The 24510-nt window shown below is 44.1% G+C and overlaps 1 protein-coding gene across 5 annotated transcripts in view; it reads right to left on the bottom strand.

Moving 5' to 3' along the window:
• The window catches only part of ADGRE2 (adhesion G protein-coupled receptor E2), a 121924-nt gene that overhangs the window by 73871 nt on the left and 23543 nt on the right, over positions 1-24510 (bottom strand). For all 5 annotated transcript variants that reach the window (XM_057311568.1, XM_057311567.1, XM_044379988.3 and 2 more), the window contains exons 4-17: positions 23075-23230; positions 21286-21417; positions 20177-20323; positions 19589-19735; positions 19454-19500; positions 19267-19344; positions 18715-18892; positions 15368-15475; positions 14978-15201; positions 14596-14775; positions 13109-13306; positions 12595-12830; positions 5148-5214; positions 4800-4891 (exon numbers count right to left, since the gene is read on the bottom strand). In XM_057311568.1, coding sequence (XP_057167551.1) covers positions 4800-4891; positions 5148-5214; positions 12595-12830; positions 13109-13306; positions 14596-14775; positions 14978-15201; positions 15368-15475; positions 18715-18892; positions 19267-19344; positions 19454-19500; positions 19589-19735; positions 20177-20323; positions 21286-21417; positions 23075-23230 — 1990 coding nt within the window. The remainder of the gene's footprint in view (positions 1-4799; positions 4892-5147; positions 5215-12594; positions 12831-13108; positions 13307-14595; positions 14776-14977; positions 15202-15367; positions 15476-18714; positions 18893-19266; positions 19345-19453; positions 19501-19588; positions 19736-20176; positions 20324-21285; positions 21418-23074; positions 23231-24510) is intronic.

Genomic DNA, 24510 nt, shown 5'->3' with positions numbered 1-24510 from the left:
CAACCGATACCAAAAGAATGAAATTATTCCCTGCATGTTCTCAGACCACAATGCTTTGAAATTGGAACTCAACCACAAGGAAAAATTTGGAAGAAACTCAAACACGTGGAAACTAAGAACCGTCCTGCTCAAGAATGATTCGGTAAACCAGGAAATTAAAAATCAATTTAAAAAACTTATGGAGACCAACAAGAAAGAAGACAAAATGGTCCAAAACCTATGGGACACTGCAAAGGCAGTCCTAAAGGGAAAATACATAGCCATCCAAGCCTCACTCAAAAGAATAGAAAAACCTAAAATGCAGTTTTTATACTCTCACCTCAAGAAGCTGGAGCTGGAACAGAAGAACAGGCCTAACCCATGCACAAGGAAGCAGTTGATCAAGATTAGAGCAGAGATCAATGAATTAGAAACCAGGAACACAGTAGAGCAGATCAACAGAACTAGAAGCTTGTTCTTTGAAAGAATAAATAAGATCGATAACCCACTGGCTAGACTTGTTCAAAAGAATAGAGAAAGGACCCAAATTAATAAAATTATGAATGAAAGAGGAGAGATCAAGTCCAACACCAATGAAATAGAAAGGATCACTAGAAACTTTTATTGACAGCTTTATGCCAATAAATTAAACAACCTAGAAGAAATGGATGCCTTCCTGGAAACGTGTAAACTACCAAGACTGAAACAGGAAGAAATTAATTTTTTAAACAGACCGATCAATTATGAAGAGATTGAAGCAGTGATCAAAAACCTCCCGAGAAACAAGACTCCAAGGCCTGATGGATTCCCCAGGGAATTCTACAAAACATTCAAAGAAGAAATAATATCTATTCTCTTGAAGCTGTTTCAAAAAACAGAAACAGAAGGAAAACTACCAAACTCATTCTATAGGGCCAGTATTAACTTGATCCCCAAACCAGGCAAAGACCTCATCAACAAGGAGAATTACAGACTGATATCCCTGATGAATATGGACGCCAAAATTCTCAACAAGATCCTAGCTAATAGGATCCAACAGTACATAAAAGGATTATCCATCATGACCAAGTGGGATTCATCCCTGGGACGCAAGGGTGGTTCAACATTCGCAAATCGATCAGTGTGATAGAGTATATCTACAAGAAAAAAGCCAAAAAATCATATGAGCCACTCAATAGATGCAGAAAAAGCATTTGACAAAATACAGCATCCTTTCCTGATTAAAACCCTTCAGAGTGTAGGGATAGAGGGTACATTCCTCAATCATAAAAACCATCTATGAAAAGCCTACAGCAAACATCATTCTCAATGGGGAAAAGCTGGAAGCCTTTCCCTTAAGATCAGGAACATGACAAGGATGCCCACTCTCACCATTTTTATTCAACATACTACTAGAAGTCCTTGCAACAGCATTCAGACAACGAAAAGGGATAAAAGGTATCCAAATCGGCAAAGAAGAAGTCAAACTGTCTCTCTTCGCAGATAACATGATACTCTATATGGAAAACCCAAAAGAATCCACTCCCAAACTACTAGAAGTTATAGAGCAATTCGATAATGTAACGGGATACAAAATCAATGCTCAGAAATCAGTTGCATTTCTATACACGAATAATGAGACTGAAGAAAGAGAAATTAGGGAATCCATACCCTTTACAATAGCAACAAAAACCATACATTACCTTGGAATTAACTTAACCAGAGATGTAAAGGATCTATATTCTAGAAACTATAAATCACTTTTGAAAGACATTGAAGAAGACACAAAAAGATGGAAAAATATCCCATGCTCATGGACCGGAAGAATTAACATAGTTAAAATGTCATGCTACCCAGAACAATCTACACTTTCAATGCTATCCCGATCAAAATACCAAAGACATTTTTCAAAGAACTGGAACAAACAGCCCTTAAATTTGTGTGGAACCAGAAAAGGTGACGAATTGCCATGGAAGTGTTGAAAAGGAAAAACAAAACTGAGGGCATCACGTTGCCGGATTTCAAGCTGTACTACAAAGCTGTGATCAAAAAGACAGCATGGTACTGGCACAAAAGCAGACACATAGACCAATGGAATGGAATAGAGAACCCAGAAATGGACCCTCGGCTCTTTGGGCAACTACTTTTTGACAAAGAAGGAAAAAACATCCAGTGGAAAAAAGACAGTCTCTTCAATAAATGGTGCTGGGAAAATTGGTCAGCTACATGCAAAAGAATGAAACTTGACCACTCTCTCACACCACACACAAAGATAAACTCCAAATGGATGAAAGACCTTGATGTGAGACAGGAATCCATCAAAATCCTAGAGGAGAACATAGGCAGCAACATCTACGACATCGGCCAAAGCAACCTTTTTCATGACACATCTCCAAAGGCAAGAGAAACAAAAGATAAAATGAACTTGTGGGAAATCATCATACAAAAGCTTCTGCACAGCCAAGGAAACAGTCAGAAAAACTAAGAAGCAGCCCACGGAATGGGAGAAGATATTTGCAAATGACACTACAGATAAAAGACTGGTATCCAAGATCTAAAAAGAACTTCTTAAACTCAATATGCAAGAAACGAATAAACAAATCATAAAATGGGCAGAAGATATGAACAGACACTTTTCCAATGAAGACATACAAATGGCTAACAGACACATGAAAAAATGTTCAAAATCATTAGCCATCAGGGAAATTCAAATCAAAACCACACTGAGATATCACCTTACGCCAGTTAGAATGGCAAAAATTGACAAGGCAAAAAACAACAATTGTTGGAGAGAATGTGCAAAAACGGGATCCCTCCTACATTGTTGGTGGGAATGCAAGTTGGTGCAGCCACTCTGGAAAACAGTATGGAGGTCCCTTAAAAAGTTAAAAATTGAGCTACCCTATGATCCAGCCATTGCACTACTGGGTATTTACTCCAAAGATACAGACGTAGTGAAGAGAAGGGCCATATGCACCCCAATGTTCATAGCAGCAATGTCCACAATAGCTAAATAGGGGAAGGAGCCGAGATGCCCTTCAACAGATGACTGGATTAAGAAGTTGTGGTCCAGTAGTGAAGAGAAGGGCCATATGCACCCCAATATTCATAGCAGCATTGTCCACAATAGCCAAAGCGTGGAAGGAACTGAGATGCCCTTCAACAGATGACTGGATTAAGAAGCTGTGGTCCATATATACAATGAAATATTACTCAGCTATCAGAAAGAACGAATTCTCAACATTTGCTACAACATGGACGGCACTGGAGGAGATAATGCTAAGTGAAATAAGTCAAGCAGAGAAAGACAATTATCATACGATTTCTCTCATCTATGGAACATAAGAACTAGGAATGTCAGTAGGGGAAGAAAGGGATAAAGAAAGGGGAGGTAATCAGAAGGGGGAATGAAACATGAGAGACTATGGACTCTGAGAAACAAACTGAGGGCCTCAGAGGGGAGGGTGGTGGGGGAATGGGATAGACTGGTGATGGGTAGTAAGGAGGGCACGTATAGCATGGTGCACTGGGTGTTATACGCAACTAATGAATCATCGAACTTTACATCAAAAAACAGGGATGTACTGTATGGTGACTAACATAATATAATAAAAAAATATGATTATAAAGATAAATAAATAAAATAGAAAAAAATAAGAAGATGTGGTCCATATATACAATGGAATATTACTCAGCCATCAAAAAGAACGATTTCTCAACATTTCCTGCAACATGGACGGGACTGGGGGAGATAATGCTAAGCAAAATAAGTCAAGCAGAGAAAGACAATTATCATATGGTTTCACTCATTTAGGGAACACAAGAAGTAGGAAGATCAGTAGGAGAAGAAAGGGAAGAAGAAAGGGGGGGTAAGCAGAAGGGGGAATGAACCATGAGAGACTATGGACTCTGGGAAACAAACTGAGGGCTTTAAAGGGGAGGGGGGTGGGGGATTGGGATAGGCTGGTGATGGGTATTAAGGAGGGCACATAATGCATGGTGCACTGGGTGTTATATGCAAGTAACGAATCATGGAACTTTACATCAAAAACCAGGGATGTACTGTATAGTGACTAACATAATATAATAAAAAAAATATTCTATAAAAATGTATAAATAAATAATAGGAACATGGAAGACAAAGCAAGAAATTGCACAAAGGTTGCTGGAACACAGGACTGCCCAAGCCTCCTAGAAGATTGGACATTGACTATGATTTTCTCCACAGAAAGGAATGGAAGAGGGGTCAGAAGGAGCCTGAACTAAGGGTGGTGTGTGGAAGTATAGGCTGGGTTGTGAGAACAATCACAGCCTTTTCTAAGTGCTTCATGGGAACATAAATGTTCTTTACACATTTGTCATAAGATTGTTGGAAAAATCCAAAGAATGTTTATTAACCAATGCCAATTCTTCCTGTTGCTGATGGCGTTACATACCTGGGTTAGAAATAGAACAGTGGCGGCTGGGTGGCTCAGTTCGTTAAGCATCTGACTTTCGATTTCAGCTTAGGTCATAATCTTGGGGAGTCCCCATGTCAGGCTCCTCACTGAGCGTAGAGCCTGCTTAAGAATCTCTCTCTCCCTGTCCCCCAGCCCTTCACTCCCTCCCCCACACTCTTGCTCTCTTTCTGGGGAAAATAATGAAAAGACAGAACATTTTGGCCAGGGTGTCAGCAGCACACCACTGAATCTGAGTCAGCTGCCATAGAAGGATAGCTGCACCTCTCTACTCTAGGCCCCTCAGCAGACCCCGAGAAGAAGCATCAGGGGCTGCTGAGGCACATGGCTTTGTCCTTAGAACCACATGTGTCTGCGGGGTTGTCACTCTCTTCTCCATCTTACCTGGTGTTCTGGAGGGTGGATACATCACTGTTGAGGGAAGACAGTTTGCTTTTCAAAATCCAGAGGGTCATCAGAAAGAAAGCTAAATTGACCTTCAAGAAACCACAGTTTTATTGAAAACAATTTCAGTCTGTGATCTGTATTGTAGTCTGTCCTACATCAATTTCACACTTAAGTCATTTCATATCAAGTAACAGTGTTAGAGTTTGTAGTTTTAGGACCAATCTTAGAAAACCAAACAATGCCATGACAATCCAGGGACATGCCTGCCCCTGTCACCCCCTTTAAAATTCTGCTCTTCTAATGACCCCAGCTAAGCATCAAGGATGCTGTGATGTCATTACTCACAGAGAAGATGACACAGACTGGTCCAAGGAAGCTCCATAGAAATCCCTTTTCTCGGTGGAGCCAGCAGCTGAGAAAGAGAGAGTAAAAAATGCATTAGTCCTTAGGAATACAGAATATTATATAAATTCATTCATTCATTCATTCATCAACAAAGACTGAGTGACTCTTTTTGAGAGAGTCTGTCATTGGCTCTGAAGATACAGTAGTAAAGAAAGTAAACATGGCCTTAAAACCCACAAATCCCACATTAGTGGACACACGATTAGTCATACTGTAACAATAAAACAAAAATGTGAGGCTTCAAGATGTATCATTGGCTGTCATGCTTAGTTTGGAGTCTGAGGGATAAAGATGGTTAAGGAAGATTCCCTAAGGAAATTATATTTTTAGCTGGGATATTGACGTTGAAGGATGTTACTGAGATAAACAGGGTTGAAGCAAAGAAGCCCACAAACGTGTTAGATTTTGAGAGTCCTGTAATCCTAACAGTCTTTTAGGGGCCTTTCTTGCACTGCTCAATTGAATTTGTTTCCATTGGCTGCCAAACTCACCGACTTAGTTCTAAATTTGTTCATGGCTTTATTGAGATATATTTTATAGACCGTAAAATTCACCCATTTAAACTACACAGTTCAGTGATCTTCAGAATATTCACAGAGTTGTGCAACCAGTGCAACAAAATCTAATTTTAGGACATTTTCAACTCCTCCAAGAGAAACTTCATTCACATTAGCAGTCACGTACTCCCACCTCCACACACTCCACTCCTCACCCTCCCCCCAGGGCACCATTACTCTGCTTTCTCACTTGATGGATTTGCCTAATCTAAACATTTTACATAGGTGGTATCATGAAATATGTGCTCTTTCATGACTGGATTCTTTCATTCAGCATCAAGCTTTCAAAGTTCATCCACATTGCCACATATTTTTATGGCTGAGTAATATTCCTTACTCTTTTTCATAGCTAAGTCATATTCTGCCGGATGGATATGTCCCATATTGTTATCCATTCATCGGTTGATGGACATTACAGTTGTTTGCAATTTTGAATACTGTTGCTATAAGCATTCATGTCCAAGTTTTTTGGGAACATATGCTTCCATTTGTTTGGGGTATATGCCTAGCATGTGGTAGCTATTTATTGAACTTTGTGAGAAACTGTCAAACCATGTTGCCAAGTGGTTGCACCATTTTACATTCCAACCAGCAATGTATGAGTGCTCCAAATTTTCCACATCCTTGCAAGCACTTTTTTTTTATTTACAATGACTTTTTTGTGCTTTTTTTTATTATTGAGATATAATTGATGAGTAACATTGTATTAGTTGTAGGTACACCTGAGCCTATATTTTTTATAATAATTTTTTATTATGTTTGTTAGTCACTTTTTACTGCCTGTCTTTTTTAACCATCACCACTAATGGGTATACAGTTAATATCTCACTTGTGGTTTTTGACTTACACTTTCCTAATGACTAAGGTGGTTGAACATTTTTCATGTGTTAATTGGTCATTTACATATCTTCTTTGGGAAAATGTCTATTAAAATATTTTGTCAGGGCACCTGGGTGGCACAGCGGTTAAGCATCTGCTTCGGCTCAGGGCGTGATCCCGGCGTTATGGGATCAAGCCCCACATCAGGCTCCTCCGCTATGAGCCTGCTTCTTCCTCTCCCACTCCCCCTGCTTGTATTCCCTCTCTCGTTGGCTGTCTATCTCTGTTGAATAAATAAATAAAATCTTTTAAAAAATATATTTTGTCCATTTTTTCAGTTTTTTATTTCTTTAATTAATCTCTACACCCCACATGGGGCTCAAACTCACAACCTCAAGTCAAGAGTCACACACTCCACCAACTGAACCAGCCAGGCTCCCTTAGTTTGTCCATTTCTAAATTGAGTTATTTGTCTCTGGTTGTTGAGTTATTCAATTTAATTTTCACAACAGCACAAATCAGAGGTTCTCTTATGATCACACATTGGTAACTAATGCTTAGAGAGCTTAGGTCTATGGCTGAAGGTTTTACTGATACACAGTGACAGAATTCACTTTTGATTCTACATTAGGATAAAGGAGAGAGTGAGCAGGGCATTTCAGAACAATTGAGAGTGTGGAAGGCCATTTCAGGACAACTGAAATATAGACTAAGTAGAATGTAAGCAAGAGAGAACTGAAGTGTCCAAGAAAGACACCTGGGAAGAGCTCGGTCGATGAGGTGAACATAAGCTGTAGCAGCATGTTGTGGTTAGGCGTGCACGTCCTGGGAACTGACCTCCTGAATGGAGGAACCGCAGAAAATATTGAAAATAGTCTATCCAAGAGAAACTACTACACCTCACTAAGACTACAGAGAAAGGAGGCTGGGATGGTTAACATGGAGCTTGGTGGTGTCGCAGCCAAAAGTTGAGAGCACTGAAGACAATGGAGAGATCTGACTATTTTTGGAGCTCCACTAAAAGCATCATCATCACCCCCAGAACACAGCCAATATTTTTTTTCTAACTCTGTAATTCCCTAACCCTTTATTCTGCAAACTTGGTGGCTATTTGATTTGACTGAGAACTCATGGGGGAGAGGGGAGCCTATGCTAGGGTGTTACCAATACAATAGCCCACTACTGTCACATCACCAGCTGTCTAGGCCTATGATTTCAAGTGGGATCAACAAGAACTTGTCCAGCAATTTAAAAGGAAATACTGGAGAACCAAAAGACCATAACAAATTTTGAAAACCTCTGAAACATTCCTCTAAGTCTAAGGATGCATGAGGATATGCCTCACTCAAAAAAGGCATGGGGTGCACCCAATGTTCATAGCAGCAATGTCCACAATAGCCAAAATATGGAAAGAGCCCAGACATCCATCAACAGATGAATGGATAACGAAGATGTGGCATATATATGCAATGGAATATTACTCAGCCATCAAAAGGAATGAAATCTTGCCATTTACAATGACATGGATGAAAATAGAGGTATTATTATGCTGAGTGAATTAAGTCAGTCAGAGAAAGACAAATCTCAGATGATTTCACTCCTTTGTGGAATTTAACATGAACCTTGGGAATGGAAGAAAAAATTAAATAACACAAAATTGGAAGGGGGGACAAACCATAAGAGACTCTTAACTGAGGGTTGCTGGAACGAAGTGGGCGGGGGATGGGGAAGTGGGTGATGGGCATTAAGGAGAGCATTTGATGTAATGACACTGAGTGTTACATACAACTGTTGAATCACTAAAATATACCTCTGAAACTAAAAATACACTATATGCTCATTTAACTGAATAAAAATTGTTTTTAAAAAGGCATGGGGAAAAAAGAGAGTGCTAGTCTCTCACCTCTGACTGACCTTGAGGTTTTGTACAATCAGAAAGTGAAAGCTGTTATGTAAACTGTCCTAAGTTTGAAGGTGTGCCTTCTCACACAGATACCTTTGTAAAAGAACGCAAAGTATATAGGCAAAGCATTAAGGAAGTCTTCTGAGGAAACATTGGGTCACATTTAAAATATACTGACCCACATGTGACCAACACCCTAGGAACCCAGGACTAAAAATAAAAATAAGAACTTTAATAAAGCTAGCAGAAAATTCAGAAATGGCTAGTAAGGAGGGCACGTATTGCATGGTACACTGGGTGTTATATGCAAGTAACGAATCATGGAACTTTACATCAAAAACCAGGGATGTACTGTATGGTGACTAACATAATATAATAAAAAAAATATTATTATTAAAAAATTAAAAATTAAAAATTAAACTTTTCCTAAATGTCAAAAAAAAAAAGAAAAAAGAAATAACACACTTCAAGGAATGACCAATCTACAGAATTGGTCCAGGAGAGTCACTAAACAAACAAACAACAAAAAAAAAAACCAACATATCAGAAACAACATATCTGGGAAGGTGGAGGAATCTGATAACAGAGGTGTTACAATATATTATCTAATATATTGACGTTTAACCAAAAATTTATGATCTATCCAAAGAAACAGGAAAATGCGCAACATACACAGAGAAAAAATCAGTCAAAAGAAAATGTTTCCTAAGAGGTACAGATTTCACTTTGTAAAGTCTTTAAATCCGTTATTATAAATATATTAAAAACACTATACCATGTCTAAAAAAACAAAGGAAAGGGTGCCGGGGTGACTCAGTCAGTTAAGCATCTGACTCTAGATCTGGGCTCAGGTCATGATCTCAGGGTCATGAGATGGAGCCCCGTATCTGTCATGCACTGAAATAAAGTTCTCAGACACCAATCTAAGTGGCCACGCAGGCTGCCTCTGCAAGGGAGAGTGGTAGCAGCTGAATCCTGCACATACATTTTATTTTGTTTTTTACCAGAAAAGCAAGGACAGCTGCCTCAAACCATGGGAAAGGGGTACAAAGGGATAGTAAAATCTTGAAGCCATAAAGCAGGCTTGCATTCTCCCCCACACATTGGCACCCTGGGAGTCAGTCGTGGGACAAGGGAGGACCAGGATGTATGAGCTAGCAATCGCCAGGTGCAGAAATGGGGGACTGAAGGTTACACTCTTTTATAGCTCCTAACTTATGCCCTGCCCCTGGGGATCATGGGATCCTGCTTCTACTGGGCCATTGAGTACAATAGCCTGAGAACAGGAACTCTGCTGACATTTCAGCAGCTTCCACAGTCAATCTTTAGGGTTCACAATATATTTTCTAAGAATAACTCCACAGCATCAGGCTCTGTGCTGGGCATAGAGCCTGAATGAGATTTTCTCACTTCCTCTGCCCCACTATCCCCTCTCTCCTTGTCTTTCTCTCAAAAAAAAAAAAAAAAGAAGCCGGCGGGGCGGGGGGGGGGGGGGGTCATCAATAAGATTAACAGCTGACTTCTTGTCTGAGATCATGGAGATCAGAAAGCAGTGGAATAACCTCTTCAAAGTGTCCCAAAAAAATGATGGTCAACCAAGAGTTCCATATCTAGCTAAATTCTCTGTGAAAAATGAAGAAATTAAGGCATTTCAAGAAAAACAAAAATAAGATAATTCTTGCTTGCTGAACTGTCCTACAAAAAATACTAAACAAGTCCTTTAGGCTGACAAGAAAGGACACTAGACAGTAACTTGAATCCAAACAAATAGAGCCAGTCAAAGAAACTATGTGGGTATCACAAAAGACACTATATTTTTGTTTATAACTCCTTTCCTTTTCTGTTTTATTTTTTTAAGATTTTATTTATTTATTTGACAGAGAGACAGCCAGTGAGAGAGGGAATACAAGCAGGGGGAGTGGGAGAGGAAGAAGCAGGCTCTCAGTGGAGGAGCCTGATGTGGGGCTGGATCCCGGATCGCCGGGATCACGCCCTGAGCTGAAGGCAGACACTTAACAACTGTGCTACCCAGGTGCCCCTCCTTTTCTGTTTTAAAAGATCACTGCAACGAGCAATACTTATAAAACCGGGTCAGTGGGCTCGTAAGATACAAACATATAATTTTGGGAGGAGGAAAGGAATGTAGGAATATTGGGCTACACAATGGTTTTAGATATGATATCCCAAGCATGAGCAACAAAACAATAAACTGGACTTCATCAAAATTAAAAAAACTTTTCTGCTTTAAAAGACGTTATCAAGAAAGAGAAAAGACAGATTGGTAGAAAATACTTGCAAATCACATATAGAGGAGGTCCTAGCACCCAGAATGTATTAAGAACCCAAAACCTCCACAATAAAAAGACAAATAACCCAGTTTAAAAATGGGCAAAGAGGGGCGCCTGGGTGGCTCAGTCATTAAGCGTCTGCCTTCGGCTCCAGTCATGATCCCAGGGTCCTGGAATCGAGCCCTGCATAGGGCTCCCTGCTCTGCTGGGAGCCTGCTTCTCCCTCTCCCACTCCCCCTGCTTGTGTTCCCTCTCTCACTGCTTCTCTCTGTCAAATAAATAAATAAAATATTTTTAAAAAATAAAATAATATAATATAAATAATAAAAATAAAATAAAAATGGGCAAAGATTCTGAAAAAGCATTTCTCCGAAGAAGATAAGCAGATGGTCAATAAACATGGGAAAAGCTTCAGCATCACTAGTTAGTAGGGATTGAAGTCTAAACCGCAATGAGATATCACTTCAAACTCACACAAAGGGCTAACATTCAAAATGTAGAAAGTTAAGTGTTGATGATGTGGAGAAATTATATATGTATTATTGCTCCCAGGAATCTAAAATGGCGCAGACACTTGGGAAAATGCATGGCAGTTTGTCTAAATGCTAAACGTAGATGTGCGACGTGATCCGGCAATCCCACAAATGGATATATACCCAAAACAAATGAAAATATATGTTCCCACAAACACTTACACGTGTTTAGTTGTGGCAGCATCATTCATAATGGCAAAAACTGGAAACAATCTAAGAGCCCATCAAATGAAAGATACGTAAAACGCGGTATCTGTATAATGGAATATTATTTCCAAAACCATAGCACCACCGGGAGCAATTAACAACAAGGAACGAAGTCACGAAGTCACCATACTTGCAACGACCATGTGGGTCAGCCCTGAAAGCATCTTACAAAGGGGAAGAACATAGTCATAAGAGACCACATGTATGATTTCATTTACGTCAAATATCCAGAACAGGCAGAGCCACAGAGACAGAGGGTAGATTAGTGCTGGCCGGGGTGGGGGTGGAGGAGGGTAGCAGGAATGAGGAGGGAAGGCTGTGCACAAGAGGAACGTGTTCTAGAAAAACATCGTGGTGATGCCGCATGACTCTCTGATCATTCTAAAAAACACTAATCTGTACACTTCAAAGGGTCAGGTTTACAGAAGGTGAAATATATTGCAATGAAAAAGTAAAACACGAAACTGAGTATTAAAAGTGAAGAGTGCTATACGGTGACTAACTTAACATAATAAAAATTATTATTAAAAAAAATAAAAATAAATAAAAGTGAAGACTACAAGCTCTGCAGCTTGACTGCCAGGATTTGAATCTCAGCTCTGCCTCTTACTAGCCAAGCACTTTGGGGCATTTAATTAAACTATCAGGGGCTCACTGGGCAAATGACTGTATTTACCTCATTGTGTTAGAATGAGGAGAAACTGAGTTAACACATACAAAAATGGGTAGAAAATTGCATGGCATAAAGTAAGTACCATAAAAAACTATAATACAATCGATTACTTCATTATTTAAATCAACTCTATTTTTCAAATAAAAAAACATCTTAAAGGATTTGGACAAAGAAGTAGATTCAATTTTTTTAAATGATGTCCTAAGCACTCCTTTTGGCTTCAGTTTTGCTATTCAAACGACAGAGCTTTAAAGACTTGTGGCTTAATTATCATAATTTTCCACCAGAAAGATGTCCTAAGGATTATTACTTCATGTGTCTTCTCTGTATTATGCTCTAGCATAATAAAAAAAAATGCTACTCTGGTTCTAGTGGTGGCTGTGCTCATGCAGGGAATTTGCATTTACCGGGTGGTTGTTCCATAAAGGCGAGGCCTGGATGCAGCAGAAATGGCCACAATTATAGCTGGGGCTCCATAGCCCACGGGGAACATGAACTTCTTCATGACCCTGCTCACGCTGGAGTAGTTGACCACAGTCAGGTTCCGCGCAGTGAGGAAGAGGTGCAGACCCTCCAGCAGCATCCAGGTGAAGGAGGCCAGGTAGAGGTAGTGTAAGGCACCCGCGATGATGGCACACAGCACCTGGGGGAGGACAAAGGTGCCCCAAGAGGGAATGTCATGGAGGAGGGTGGCCCCAGGACCTGTCCCATACTTTCCATTGGAGAGAACACTCATGCATATGGTCGAGTTGTCTGGAGAGGGTTTGTCTTCTAGTTCATTGGTCAATGTGAAATAGGCTACTTACCCCTCAAACCTCCCCGGGAACCAAGGACATTTTATTAAGGTATCAGTGCAGCACGGCTCCATGAACTGAGCACCCCTGGGACAGGGCAGGGGCTCCTCTGTGACGGTGTCAGTACCTTGATCTCGGTCCGGTCGATGGCCGTGAGGAAGAGCAGGTGGGCCAGGAAGAGGCAGATTGAGAGCTGCAGGTGGATGGAGGTGCTGGTGTTCTGGATGGTTTTGCACAGCAGGAAGGTGAGGGCTGCCAGGAGGAGGCACAGCAGAGAGAGGCCCAGCCCCCCATAGGTGATCACAACCAGCGCATAATCCTCTTCCTGGGACCCAGCAAAAAGAAGCAACAGGACATCACAGTCACATTTTCCTGCTCTGGGTAATGACCCTTCCATCTTTTGTCCCCCATTTTTTGGCATAGCAACATCAAGAATAGAGGAACCAGGTAAATTTGTTGTGTTATTAGTAAGTTCCTCCAGGTTCAGAATGCTAGAATTCTATGGGATTCAGACCTTATTAATTCAGGTCCTGCAAGAATTGAGGGAGAGGAGAGCCCTTACTCAAGACAAAGCCCCAGAACTCACAAGGGTTTTTTTTTTACTTTACAGGTCACCTGCATGAAACTTTGGTTTTGGTGATCCAGAGGAAGTGCTACCAGCTCACCTGGCTGGGGAAGCAGGCACACAGAGTTTCTCCTCTACCTGTACTCACTGGCTTCCCTGCTTCCCTCTGACCTCTGACACCATCATAACTTCCATTCTATAACCCCTGAGCACTCCTGCCCTGAAGACCCCTGTGGTAAGCAGAATTCTAATTTGGCAGTGATCAAAGGTATACACACACCTTCTTCCAATTTTTCAGATAAAGGCCAATTTGTGCTGCTGTGAAGGAATTTTGCAGATGAAATTCAGATGCTATATCAGTTGACTTTAAAAGAGGGATTTTATCCTGGGTGGGCCTGGTCTAATCAGTAAGCCCTCAAAAGCTCTGAGCTCTTCCTGAAGTAAAATCCAAAGTATGAGGGCATTTGAGGTGAGGGAGCTTCTCCTGCTGGCCTCAGGATACAAATGCTGATACACTACAACAGAATACAGAACCCACAATGGACACTCAATTCTATGGTCAACTAATCTTCAACAAGGCAGGAAAGAATATCCAATGAAAAAAAGACATTCTCTTCAATAAATGTTATTGCAATAATTGTGGACAGCCACATGCAGAAGACTGAAACTGGACCACTTTCTTATATCATAGAGAAAAATAAAGTCAAATGGATGAAAGACCTAAATGTGAGACAGGAATCCAAAAAAATTCTAGAGAACACAGGTAGCAACCTCTTTGAGTTTGGCTACATTGACTTCTTGCTAGACACATCTCCAAAGCCAAAAGAAACAAAACCAAAAATGAATTATTGGGACTTCACCAGGATAAAAAGCTTTTTGCACACCAAGGAAACAGTCAACAAAACTAAAAGGCAGCCTACAGCATAGGAGAAGATATTTGCCTTGAAGAAACTGCATGATATAAACTTCTGGTTTTTTAGAGCCCCTACATGTGAGGAAATACGTTACAGAGCAACAGGCGTGGAATGCAGCCCCTCTCAGGGTCTCACCTGCACGTCATAGTGGGCCATGAGGACGGCAAAGCTGCTGAGGTGGGTGCACTGGCAGGTGGTGCTGGTGTCTCTGGTGGTCACCGTCCTGCAGCCCGTGGTGGACCAGTGACCACATCCATCCTGACTGTGCTCCCAGAAGACGCAGAACACCTTTTGCTTTGGCCCAGGGGTCGCTGACTGTAGGAACAGAGTGTAGGTGGGAGCTGGTGGTTCTGGTGCTCAGAAATGCTTATCCAAAGCTGGCTTGCAAAGGGCTTTCCTGGAGGAATGACGGACCCATGGGGGAGCCCCCCAGAACCTAAGACTGAGCTAGGCAGCAAGGCTGTGCCCAGGACCCAGACTCCTTCCACACCCACAGCCCCGTCTCACCAACACTCACATGGTGAGAGAAGATGAAGGTGATCGGGGAGCTGAGGTTCTGGGTGTCCCTTTTGCTCGTAAAGGCGGAGATGACATCTGAGAGCAGGACAGAGGGGACTCCTTGCAGCACGCCCTTCTGTGCCCCATGCAGAACTGCCTGCTTCTCAGACTCCAGGACCAGGCGGGCCTCAGCCAGCAACTTGCCCATCCCTGGCATGGAGATGAGGCCCACCACAGAAGGACCTGCAGGAAGAGGCCAATGTTGACACCTCAGGGTACACAACAGTGCCCCTTCCTCCTCAGAGGGACACTTTGTGGTGCTACCATACCCCCCTTTCCCTTTTATCCTCAGTTCCCTGTTTGTCACATCCTTGGGCATCTTGTGACCTGCCCCCATCTCAGCCGTTACCTGAGTCACCAGATTCGTGCACCACATTCCAGTTCAGCGGCATCTTTGCCTGATTGGAACTCAAAGTGACGTTTGTGTGTCCTTGCTCCTGCACCACGAGGGCCAGGTCTATAAGATGTCAGAGTCGTATAAGGGAGTTAGGTTAGTAATTCCACCTGGAGTGGTTGCTGTAGCACCATTATTTTTATACGTGTTTACACACACAGTGAATCACAGAGGATTATAAGAAAATACTATGAGCAATTGTACACCAACAAACGGGATAACCGAAAAGAAAGTGACAAATTCCTAGAGACACACAAACTACGAAAGTAATAGAAGAATGAAGTTGAACAGACCTATCACAGGCAAAGATAATGAATCAGATAAAAATTCCCCAAAATGAAAAGCCTTGACCAGATATCTTTACTGGTGAATTCTGCCAACCATTTAAGTAAGAATTAACAAGAATCCTATGTAAACTCCTCCAAAAGTAGAATAGGAAGGAATACAACTAAATAATCTTATGAGGCCACCATCAGCCTGACAAAACCAGATAAATCCATTATGAGAAAACTATAGACCAATATTTCTAATGAGCATAAATGTAAAAAAATCTTCAACAAAGTATTAGGAATAAATATAGCCGAGGAGGTTCAAGTCTTGTATACAGAAAACTACAGAAAAAAAAATGTTGGGATAAATGAAAGATCCTATGTAACTGAGAAAACATCTATGTTAATGGATTGAAAGGCTTAATATTGTTTAAATGGCAATATTTCCCAAAGAGATCTACAGACTCAATGCAATCCATATCAATATTCCAACAACATCTTTTTTTAGAAATGGAAAAGTCCATCCTAAAATTCAGAGGCCATTGCAAGAGGCCCAAATACCCAAAATAATCTTGAAAATGAAAAACAAAATGGAGCACTTACACCTCCTGATTTCAAAACTGACTACTAACCTACAATAATCAGAACAGGTCACTAGCATAAGAATAGACATATAAACCAATAAAATAAAATTAAAAACCCATACATCTGTGGTCAATTGATTTTCAACAAAGGATATCAAGATCCTTCAATGGAAGAAGAAAACTCTCTTTAGCAAATGGTGCTGGGCAAATCTGGATACCCACTTGCCATAGAAGGAACCGCACCTCACACAACACACAAACATTAACGCAAAGTGACCTACATTTATGAGTTAAAACTAGAACAGTTAGGAGGAAACACAGGCGTAATCTTCATGGCTTTGGATTTGGCAATGGATTATTACCAAAGACAATAAATACACACGCAACCAAAGAAAAAAGAGAGGAAAAGGATTTCATCAGAACAAAGGTATCTGTTCACTGGAGTGAAAAGACCACGGAGAAAGTGGAAAGACAATCCTTGGAAAGGGAGAAAAAATTAGCAAGTCACATGTCTCATACAGTCTACTATAGAATATATAAAGAACTCTTACAGCTCAACAACCAAAACCAAACAATGAATTACAAAGAAGGCAAAGGACCTGAATGGATGTTTCTAAAATATATATATACATACAAACAAATATGCAACAATCACATAAAAAATGTTAAATATCAGTAGTCATTTGGGAAATGCAAATCAAAACCATGACAAGATATCACCTGACATATACATAAAAGGTTAAAAGAAAACAAAATGCAAGTGCCAAGTGTTGCTGAGAATGTGGATATGGGAAGCCCTGTGAGCTGCTGGTGCGGATGTAAAATGGTGCCGCCATTTTGGAAAAAGAGCCTGGTGGATCCTCAAAAAGTTGAACAGAGAGTGACGTCATCACTCAGAAATTGCACTCCTATGTATGTATGCAAAGAGCTGAGAACTGTTATTCAAACAAAAACTTGTCCACCAATATTCATAGTAACACCATTCAAAATAGTCAAAAGGTGACAACAACCCAAAGGTCCATCAGTGGATGAATGGATACACAAATGGTACTGAATACATAATAGTGGACTATTATTCAACCATAAAAAGGAAAGCATTACTGCCACATGCTACAACATGGATTCACCTTGAAAACATGATGCCGTGTGAAAGAAGCCAGACTATAAGGTTACCTATTGCATGATTCTATAGGTATGAAATGTCCAGAATAGGCAAATCCAGAGACATAGAACACAGACTGGTGGCTGCCAGGGACTGGGGGAGGGAGAGAGAAGGGACTGCTTAGTGGGTACATTATTTACTTTTGAAGCGATGAATATATTTTAGAAATGAGGTGATGGTTGTACAGCTCTGTGAGTGTTCTAAGTGCCACTGAATTGTACACCTTGTTTAAAATGGTGAATTTTGAAAACAGTGTGGCGGTCCCTTAAAAAGTTAAAAATTGAGCTACCCTATGATCCAGCCATTGCACTACTGGGTATTTACCCCAAAGATACAGACGTAGTGAAGAGAAGGGCCATATGCACCCCAATGTTCATAGCAGCTCTGTCCACAATAGTTAAATCGTGGAAGGAACCGAGATGCCCTTCAACAGATGACTGGATTAAGAAGTTGTGGTCCATGTATACAATGGAATATTATTCAGCTATCAAAAAGAATGATTTCTCAACATTTGCTGCAACATGGACGGCACTGGGGGAGGTAATGCTAAGTGAAATAAGTCAAGCAGAGAAAGACAATTATCATATGATTTCTCTCATCTATGGAACATAAGAACTAGGAAGATCGATCATTAGGGGAAGAAAGGGATAAAGAAAGAGGGGGTAATCAGAAGGGGGAATGAAGCATGAGAGACTATGGACTCTGAGAAACAAACTGAGGGCCTCAGAGGGGAGGGGGTGGGGGAATGGGATAGGCTGGTGATGGGTAGTAAGGAGGGCATGTATTGCATGGAGCACTGGGTGTTATATGCAACTAATGAATCATCGAACTTTACATCAAAAACCAGGGATGTACTGTATGGTGACTAACATAATATAATAAAAAAATATTTAAATAAATAAAATAAAATAAAATACAGGAGGTAGAAAATAAAATAAAATAAAATAAAATGGTGAATTTTATGTTACCTGAATTTTACCTCAATAAAACAAATCATACTTAAATATCAAATAATATCAAATTTACATTCTTCAAAATCGAACAAATAATCTTCTTTCAAAGATATTTCTATTTTGTTATCTTAAATTCTTCATTATAATTATTTCATCTACTGATAATTTATATTACAATGAAAATGTATATGATTTACAGTTTTATTCATATAATCTCTTAACTGGTTTATGAGTGCAACACTGAGATACAAGCATGGTCACACACTCTAGGGAGGCTGGGGAACAAGGAAGTGGGAACAGGTGGAACAGAGCCTGGGGCAGACCCCGTACTGACCTGTGCCTGCAGATGCATTGAAAGTCGGTGTCCCATTGGGCAGAGCCTGGCTAATATTTCTCAGGACATCTTCCAGGCCAACGAGCAGGTCAGTGGCCACACAGTGCTGCTCTAAGCGGGGCAGGGTCTCCAGGTCCTCAGGGGTCTCCAATAGCTCATCTACCCCCTGTATGAGGTCCTGGGAGATGGGGACACAGAGCTAGTGAGCATGAAGGCCCTGCCCACCCAGCCCCAGACAACAGACCCTGGAGACTCATTGGTGGTACTGGATCAGATTCTCTGGGTCTTTGCCCCTGGAATCCAGCCACGCAGAAATCAACCTTGTTCACAAATGCCAAGAATGACATCAGCCCAGTGTCCAGAAACAGCAAGAAGAAGTGACTTGTCAGTGCAGGGGGGTGTCTAACAGTGAGTGGGAATGCCTGCATGTCTGCTCTTCCCACCCACGCTGGGAGAGGAGGGGCCTCGGAGAGGAAGCCATCGTGTTGGGGCCAAACTTCCCAGGCCTCTGTGGGACGCCTCCACCTTGCCTCTCCTGGGATGTGCCTTTACCTGGATGGTGTTCTTAGCCAAGGCTGGCTTGAAGTCTTGGCACAGATCTTGGACTCTTTCAAAGAAGCGGGACATGCTCTGAGGAGAGGGGACATGAGGGGGGTCAGAGAGCCTCACATGTGGGTGGGGGAGCAGAGGGAAATGGGTGGATCAGGCCGACTGCGCAGAGGGATTCCTGGCCACTCACCTCACTCTTGATTCCAGGGGGTGGGGTCCAGGTGGGGAAGGACATCTCTGCAGGGGATAGAACACCACTCATTAGGTGTGACAGTGTGTGTGCCTGTGTCCGGGGTGGGGTCAGGGGTCAGGTCAGACCAGGTACCTTCACAGATGGTGTTGGGCTGCTTATCCTGGAATCCGGGTTTGGGCTCCCAGCCCCGGAGGCAGCGGCACTTGTACGAGCCCACGGTGTTGATGCAGACGGTGGAGCTGTGGCACGTAGGCTGCCCGGAGCTACACTCGTCCACATCTGGGGACACAGAGATGAGAGTCAGGACCCCTTTCCCCTCCGTGCCCTGCCCCCTTTTCCCTGTGTTACTGTCCCCCCTTGGCTGGAGGCGATAACACCTGCTGACTCCACACCCTGGTTATGCTGTGGTTACAGGAAGTGTGCGGAGCCTGACAGGTGGCACGTGAGCCCCGTACAGAAGTGCAGGTTGTGAATATAGAAATACCTTTGTCCCAGGTAGTAATTAGCTGCTGCCTGGAGTCTCCAAGGAGCCTGCTCCTCGGTACCCCAGCTCCTTCCCCGGAACCCCCCAGATCTCTTCCCATCCAGCCTCAAAAGAATTAACGCCTGGCTCAGCAGGGCACCCCCAGGGCTCATTCTGCTTGGTTTGTGTGGGTGCCACTGACTATGTGATCAGATGTTCTGAGTGTGGGTCCGGGATGTGGCGTCTGAGCTCTGCACCTTCACAGACGGTGTTGTTTGGGCCATTGGGGGACCCAGGGACCGGCTTCCAGCCAGGGCGGCAGCGGCACTCATAGCCCCCAATGTTGTTGAGGCAGTGGGTGGAGGTGTGGCATGGGTTCTGCCCCAACGTGCATTCATTCACATCTGAGGACAAAGCCAGAGGGTTAGGGTCCCTCCACTCACCGCACCCATCCTGCCTGCCCCTTCTCTCAGATTCCCTGTACTTCAAACAAGGATGGACACAGACACACACACACCACGTCCCAGCCACCTAGCCTGTCAAGACAGAACTTTACGACAGCATTTCTACTGTAAAAACCCCATAATCTCGGATTGTCCCTGCAGGGTGAACAGGGTAGAAGCGTGCGTGTGAGTCATTCCAGACAACGCTGAGTCCCTTCACGTACGGTGCAGAATGGACTGGGTGTTGGGGGAATGAAAGGAGGGAGGTTCTGATGGGCCTCTATCCAGGGAGGTTGCAATGCTGACCTGCCCCCTCGTTGACTCGGTGGGTGGGGTAATGACACCACTACTGTCCCAAGCTGCACTGCTGTCGAACAGACCCCAGAGGGTCCGCCCTGCCCCTCACAGCCCAGGTTCCCTGTCTCCTCACTGCCTGCACTGAGCTTCCACCGGTCCTGAAAGTACTGCTGTCTCTCGACTCCCAAAGCTCCTTATGGCAGCTTGCTTCAAGATGACTCAGCAGGCACGTATCCTCCTTTTTCAGGCAAAACTAAGGCAAAGAGGGAAACTGAGTCATGGGAGCTGCACTTCCCAACGAAGGCTCTTACTCATTTCCTCCTCAACTGGGGACTGAGGTTCCCCTTCTCAGAGCTAGAAGAGACACTTCCTGCTGGAATGTGACAGATGAGGAAGGATGAGGCCAGGAAGTGTGCACAGAGGCCTGGCCTCCACAACGGAACCCCAGGCCCAGAAAGCCCTGCTGCCTCCCTGCTCTGTGGTGGGACCTTCCGGGGAGGTGAATCCTTGGGCAGAGCAAACCCCTGGTGTTTCGGGAATCTGAGGGTCTTCTCCCTCCTCCTGACACTGCGGGATCCGCTCAGCCCCTCCCAGCGCAGCCTCACAGCGTCTTCCAGGGCCTCTACCTGTGCACAGATTCGGGTCACCCGGGTTGAGCTCCAAGCCCGGCGGGCACTCGCAGGTGTAGCTGCCCTGGGTGTTGATGCAGACGCCGCGGCTCTTACAGACTCTGGGTTTCAGCTGACATTCGTCCACATCTGCAGGGGGAAGAAGAGGGTGATGGGTGCCTGCAGCTGTGTCCTGGGATAGAAGCATCGCGAAGGCCCTGCTCTCTGCTCCTCAGTGAGTGGGTGCCTTTTCTAATTCACACGGACGCGTGCTATGGGCAAGCATGGTGGCCCAGATGTTCTGTTGTCCAGATGTTGCCAGAAGTAGTCCAAGTCCTCCCCGTCTGCCAGCTCTGGCTCCCTCGGCCTCTCCCAGCAGCTCCCACCTGGGGCAGGGTCACATGACCACCCGTGTCCCAGTCTGAGGACCTGGACGAGTCCAGGGTGCGCCTTCCTGGGAACCAAGTGCAAGGGAAATCCTGTGTTCCCCAAGCAGGACCATCTTGGCTCCCAGTGATGGCTTTTGTCCTAATTTCCCAGAGCCATTGCTTGCTGCCTGAGTTGCCACTGGAATCCCGGTGATCCTAGCAGGACAGCTTGCTCTCATCCCCACTATCTCTGAGACTCCAGCTCCATGGAGATGGACCAAGACCCATGCCCGAGCCAGGCTCCTCAAGGAGAAGGTTTTCTACAGAGGAAGGGAGATGAACACGATGCCAACCAGTCCTGGGCCACCCAGAGAGTGGACACCAAGCTGAGGAGGACAGTGGGGACTGATGTTCGGGCAAGCAACCTTGGGGAGATGAAGGTGACTTTTTCTGATTCCCATGAAGGCATGCTTGGACTGGCAGGAAGTGGTGAGAATCCACATCTGAGCAAGGCAAGTGGTGAGCAAGGGCTGATTGGCTGGAATAGAGAATGGGAGCTGATGGCAAGGGGTGGCAGGGGTTTCTGTCTTCTTGGCCATGTGTCCCCACAAAGGACACAAACCTATGGTCCCTGCAAATGGGCTCAGCCTCCATCTTCTGTCCCCAAGTGATATGAGTCAACATGGGCCCTGGGTCGACCCCCTTGGAAGAGCATCAGTCTCGGGGAAATTATACCCTCTCTTGCCATTTGTTCCAGATGAGACCCTCTTCCATTCACCTGAATCTCCAGGTATGTGCGGGGTGGTCCACATCACCCTTCCCACACCCAACACAACAACCTCCCAGATCCTGGTCATCTGATTTGCCATGGGCTGGTTAATGGAAATTATTGGGGAGAGTCAGGCAGAGCCTTGCACAGGGAAACACATGTAGGCAGAGAAGACAAAAACCCAAGTCAAGGTGCCAGGCGGTGTCTTCTCCAGGTGGGGTTGTTGGCCATGGTCAGGGCCAGCTGGGGAAGAGGAACCCACTCTCAAATCCCCCTCCTCCCATGTTTCTGGACATGGTCCCTGGATTATTCAGGGCCCAGGGGTCTGAGAGAGCTCCCAGTGTGGCCAAGCCCATGTGGGCCCCAGTGAGGTCAGGATTCATCATGGTAGTCACTGATGATGGTGAAGATTGGATATTGTGTTGGAAGACACATGCTCTCAGCTTCTGAAGTATCTTGATGCCATCTCTCTCGTTTGTTTTATGAAAAGAAGATGCCAGGTGGGCAAGGACATTCCAAAACTGCAGAAGTGATCCTCTACAGAGGGTTCTGCCTCGGGGGGTTTGGGAAGGGACAGGATACCAGGATGTTCTCTGATGCCTGGAAAAAGTGAGCTGAGTGACCTCAGACCTCAGGTACGAGGAGATGGAACACACAAGTCAATTCTTACCTCGACACATGTTCTCACTCTCATTCCTGAATGTTCTTGCCCCAGAAACAAGCTCATATCCTGGAATGCATGTGCAGTAGTGGCTGCCCTCTGTGTTCTGGCAGTCTGCGAATTTTCCACAGGACACTGTCGAGGACGGCCCACACTCATTGATGTCTGGAACACAACAGGGCAAAGGGTCACCTCCCAAAGCTGTGAGTTCCCATAGGGCAGAGGCCCTGGCCTCCAGCCTGACTCAGCCATAGGGACTGGAGAGAACTCACCTTGCAGGTGGCTTTCCTGGGACAGGTCTGAGCTGGAGCCAGCTGCTCTGAAAGTCTGCTCATGCTCTGCTCATCCCTGATCTCTGGCTGGGCCCCAGAGCACCTAGACTCAGACACTCTGCTGTGCCATGATGGGGGCTGGAAGGAGGTCTGCACCCCCTTCTGCAGGCCTTGTGCGGTAGACAGAGGCACTGAGTCCCTGCTTGCACTATTGGGGACCTGGAGGTGGGCTCCAGTCAGGGTGACAGTGGCACTGAAGGCCACTCTGGATGCTGAGTAGTGAAGGGAGTCATGGCTGGAGTCTGTCCAGGCTAACACTTTTTCACACCCAAGGATAAAGCCAGGTGGTCAGGTCCCTGCCCATTGACAGCTTCCACCTCCCAATACAAACAGGGGTCCTAGTAAACCCCAGAGTCCTCATCAAGCACTCCCCCAGTTCCACTCTCAGGCATTTTCAAGCCTGAGTGTTTCAGTCAGTTAAGCTTCTCCGTTTGGCTCAGGTCATGATCTCAGGTTCCTGGAATCAAGCCCCACATCGGGCTCCCTGCTTAGCGGGGAGGCTGCTTCTCCCTCTGCCTCTGCCCTTCCCTCCCACTCATTCTCTCTCTCTCTTTCTCTCAAACAGATAAATAAAATCTAAGAAACGAAAAAAAAATGCCCCAGTATGTCTCTGGAGGAGTCTTGCTACCTCCAACCCGGGAGGAAGTTTCATTTATCTGAGCTGTTGCAGATGTGAAATGAGGAAGCAGCATGCAGGTTCTCGCCGCTGAGTCACTGGGGGTGTTTCTGGTCTCTTATCTCTCCCTGTTCTTTAAGCATGAGAGGAAAGAGTCCCATTGGCCAGGTTCATTGAGTATCTCAGGGACCCACAGAGCAGGGGGTCTGACTAATCACTGGCTAAAAATAACAGTTTAATAAGAACAAGCAAGACAAGAATGCATCAAAATGCAGGGACAGAATGTTTTCTCCTGTACATTCCAATCAGGTCAATAAGACTTTTAGAGCCTGAAAGGACTCAGGACTCATGCTGAGTTAGGGCAGGCAACTGGTCTCCCCCAGACCAGTTTCCTACCTGAGCTCGTGGACATCCTTTCTAAGGCCCCAGGCTCAGGCCGTGGGTGTCAGCACCAGAACAGGACAGGATGTGGGAAGACACACACCTGACACATTCCT

This window comes from Ursus arctos, unplaced genomic scaffold (assembly GCF_023065955.2).
Source record: "Ursus arctos isolate Adak ecotype North America unplaced genomic scaffold, UrsArc2.0 scaffold_14, whole genome shotgun sequence".
NCBI classification, from domain to species: Eukaryota; Metazoa; Chordata; class Mammalia; order Carnivora; family Ursidae; genus Ursus; species Ursus arctos.
Note: the sequence above shows the minus strand (reverse complement) of the source record. Positions and strands in the feature narration are given on the sequence as shown.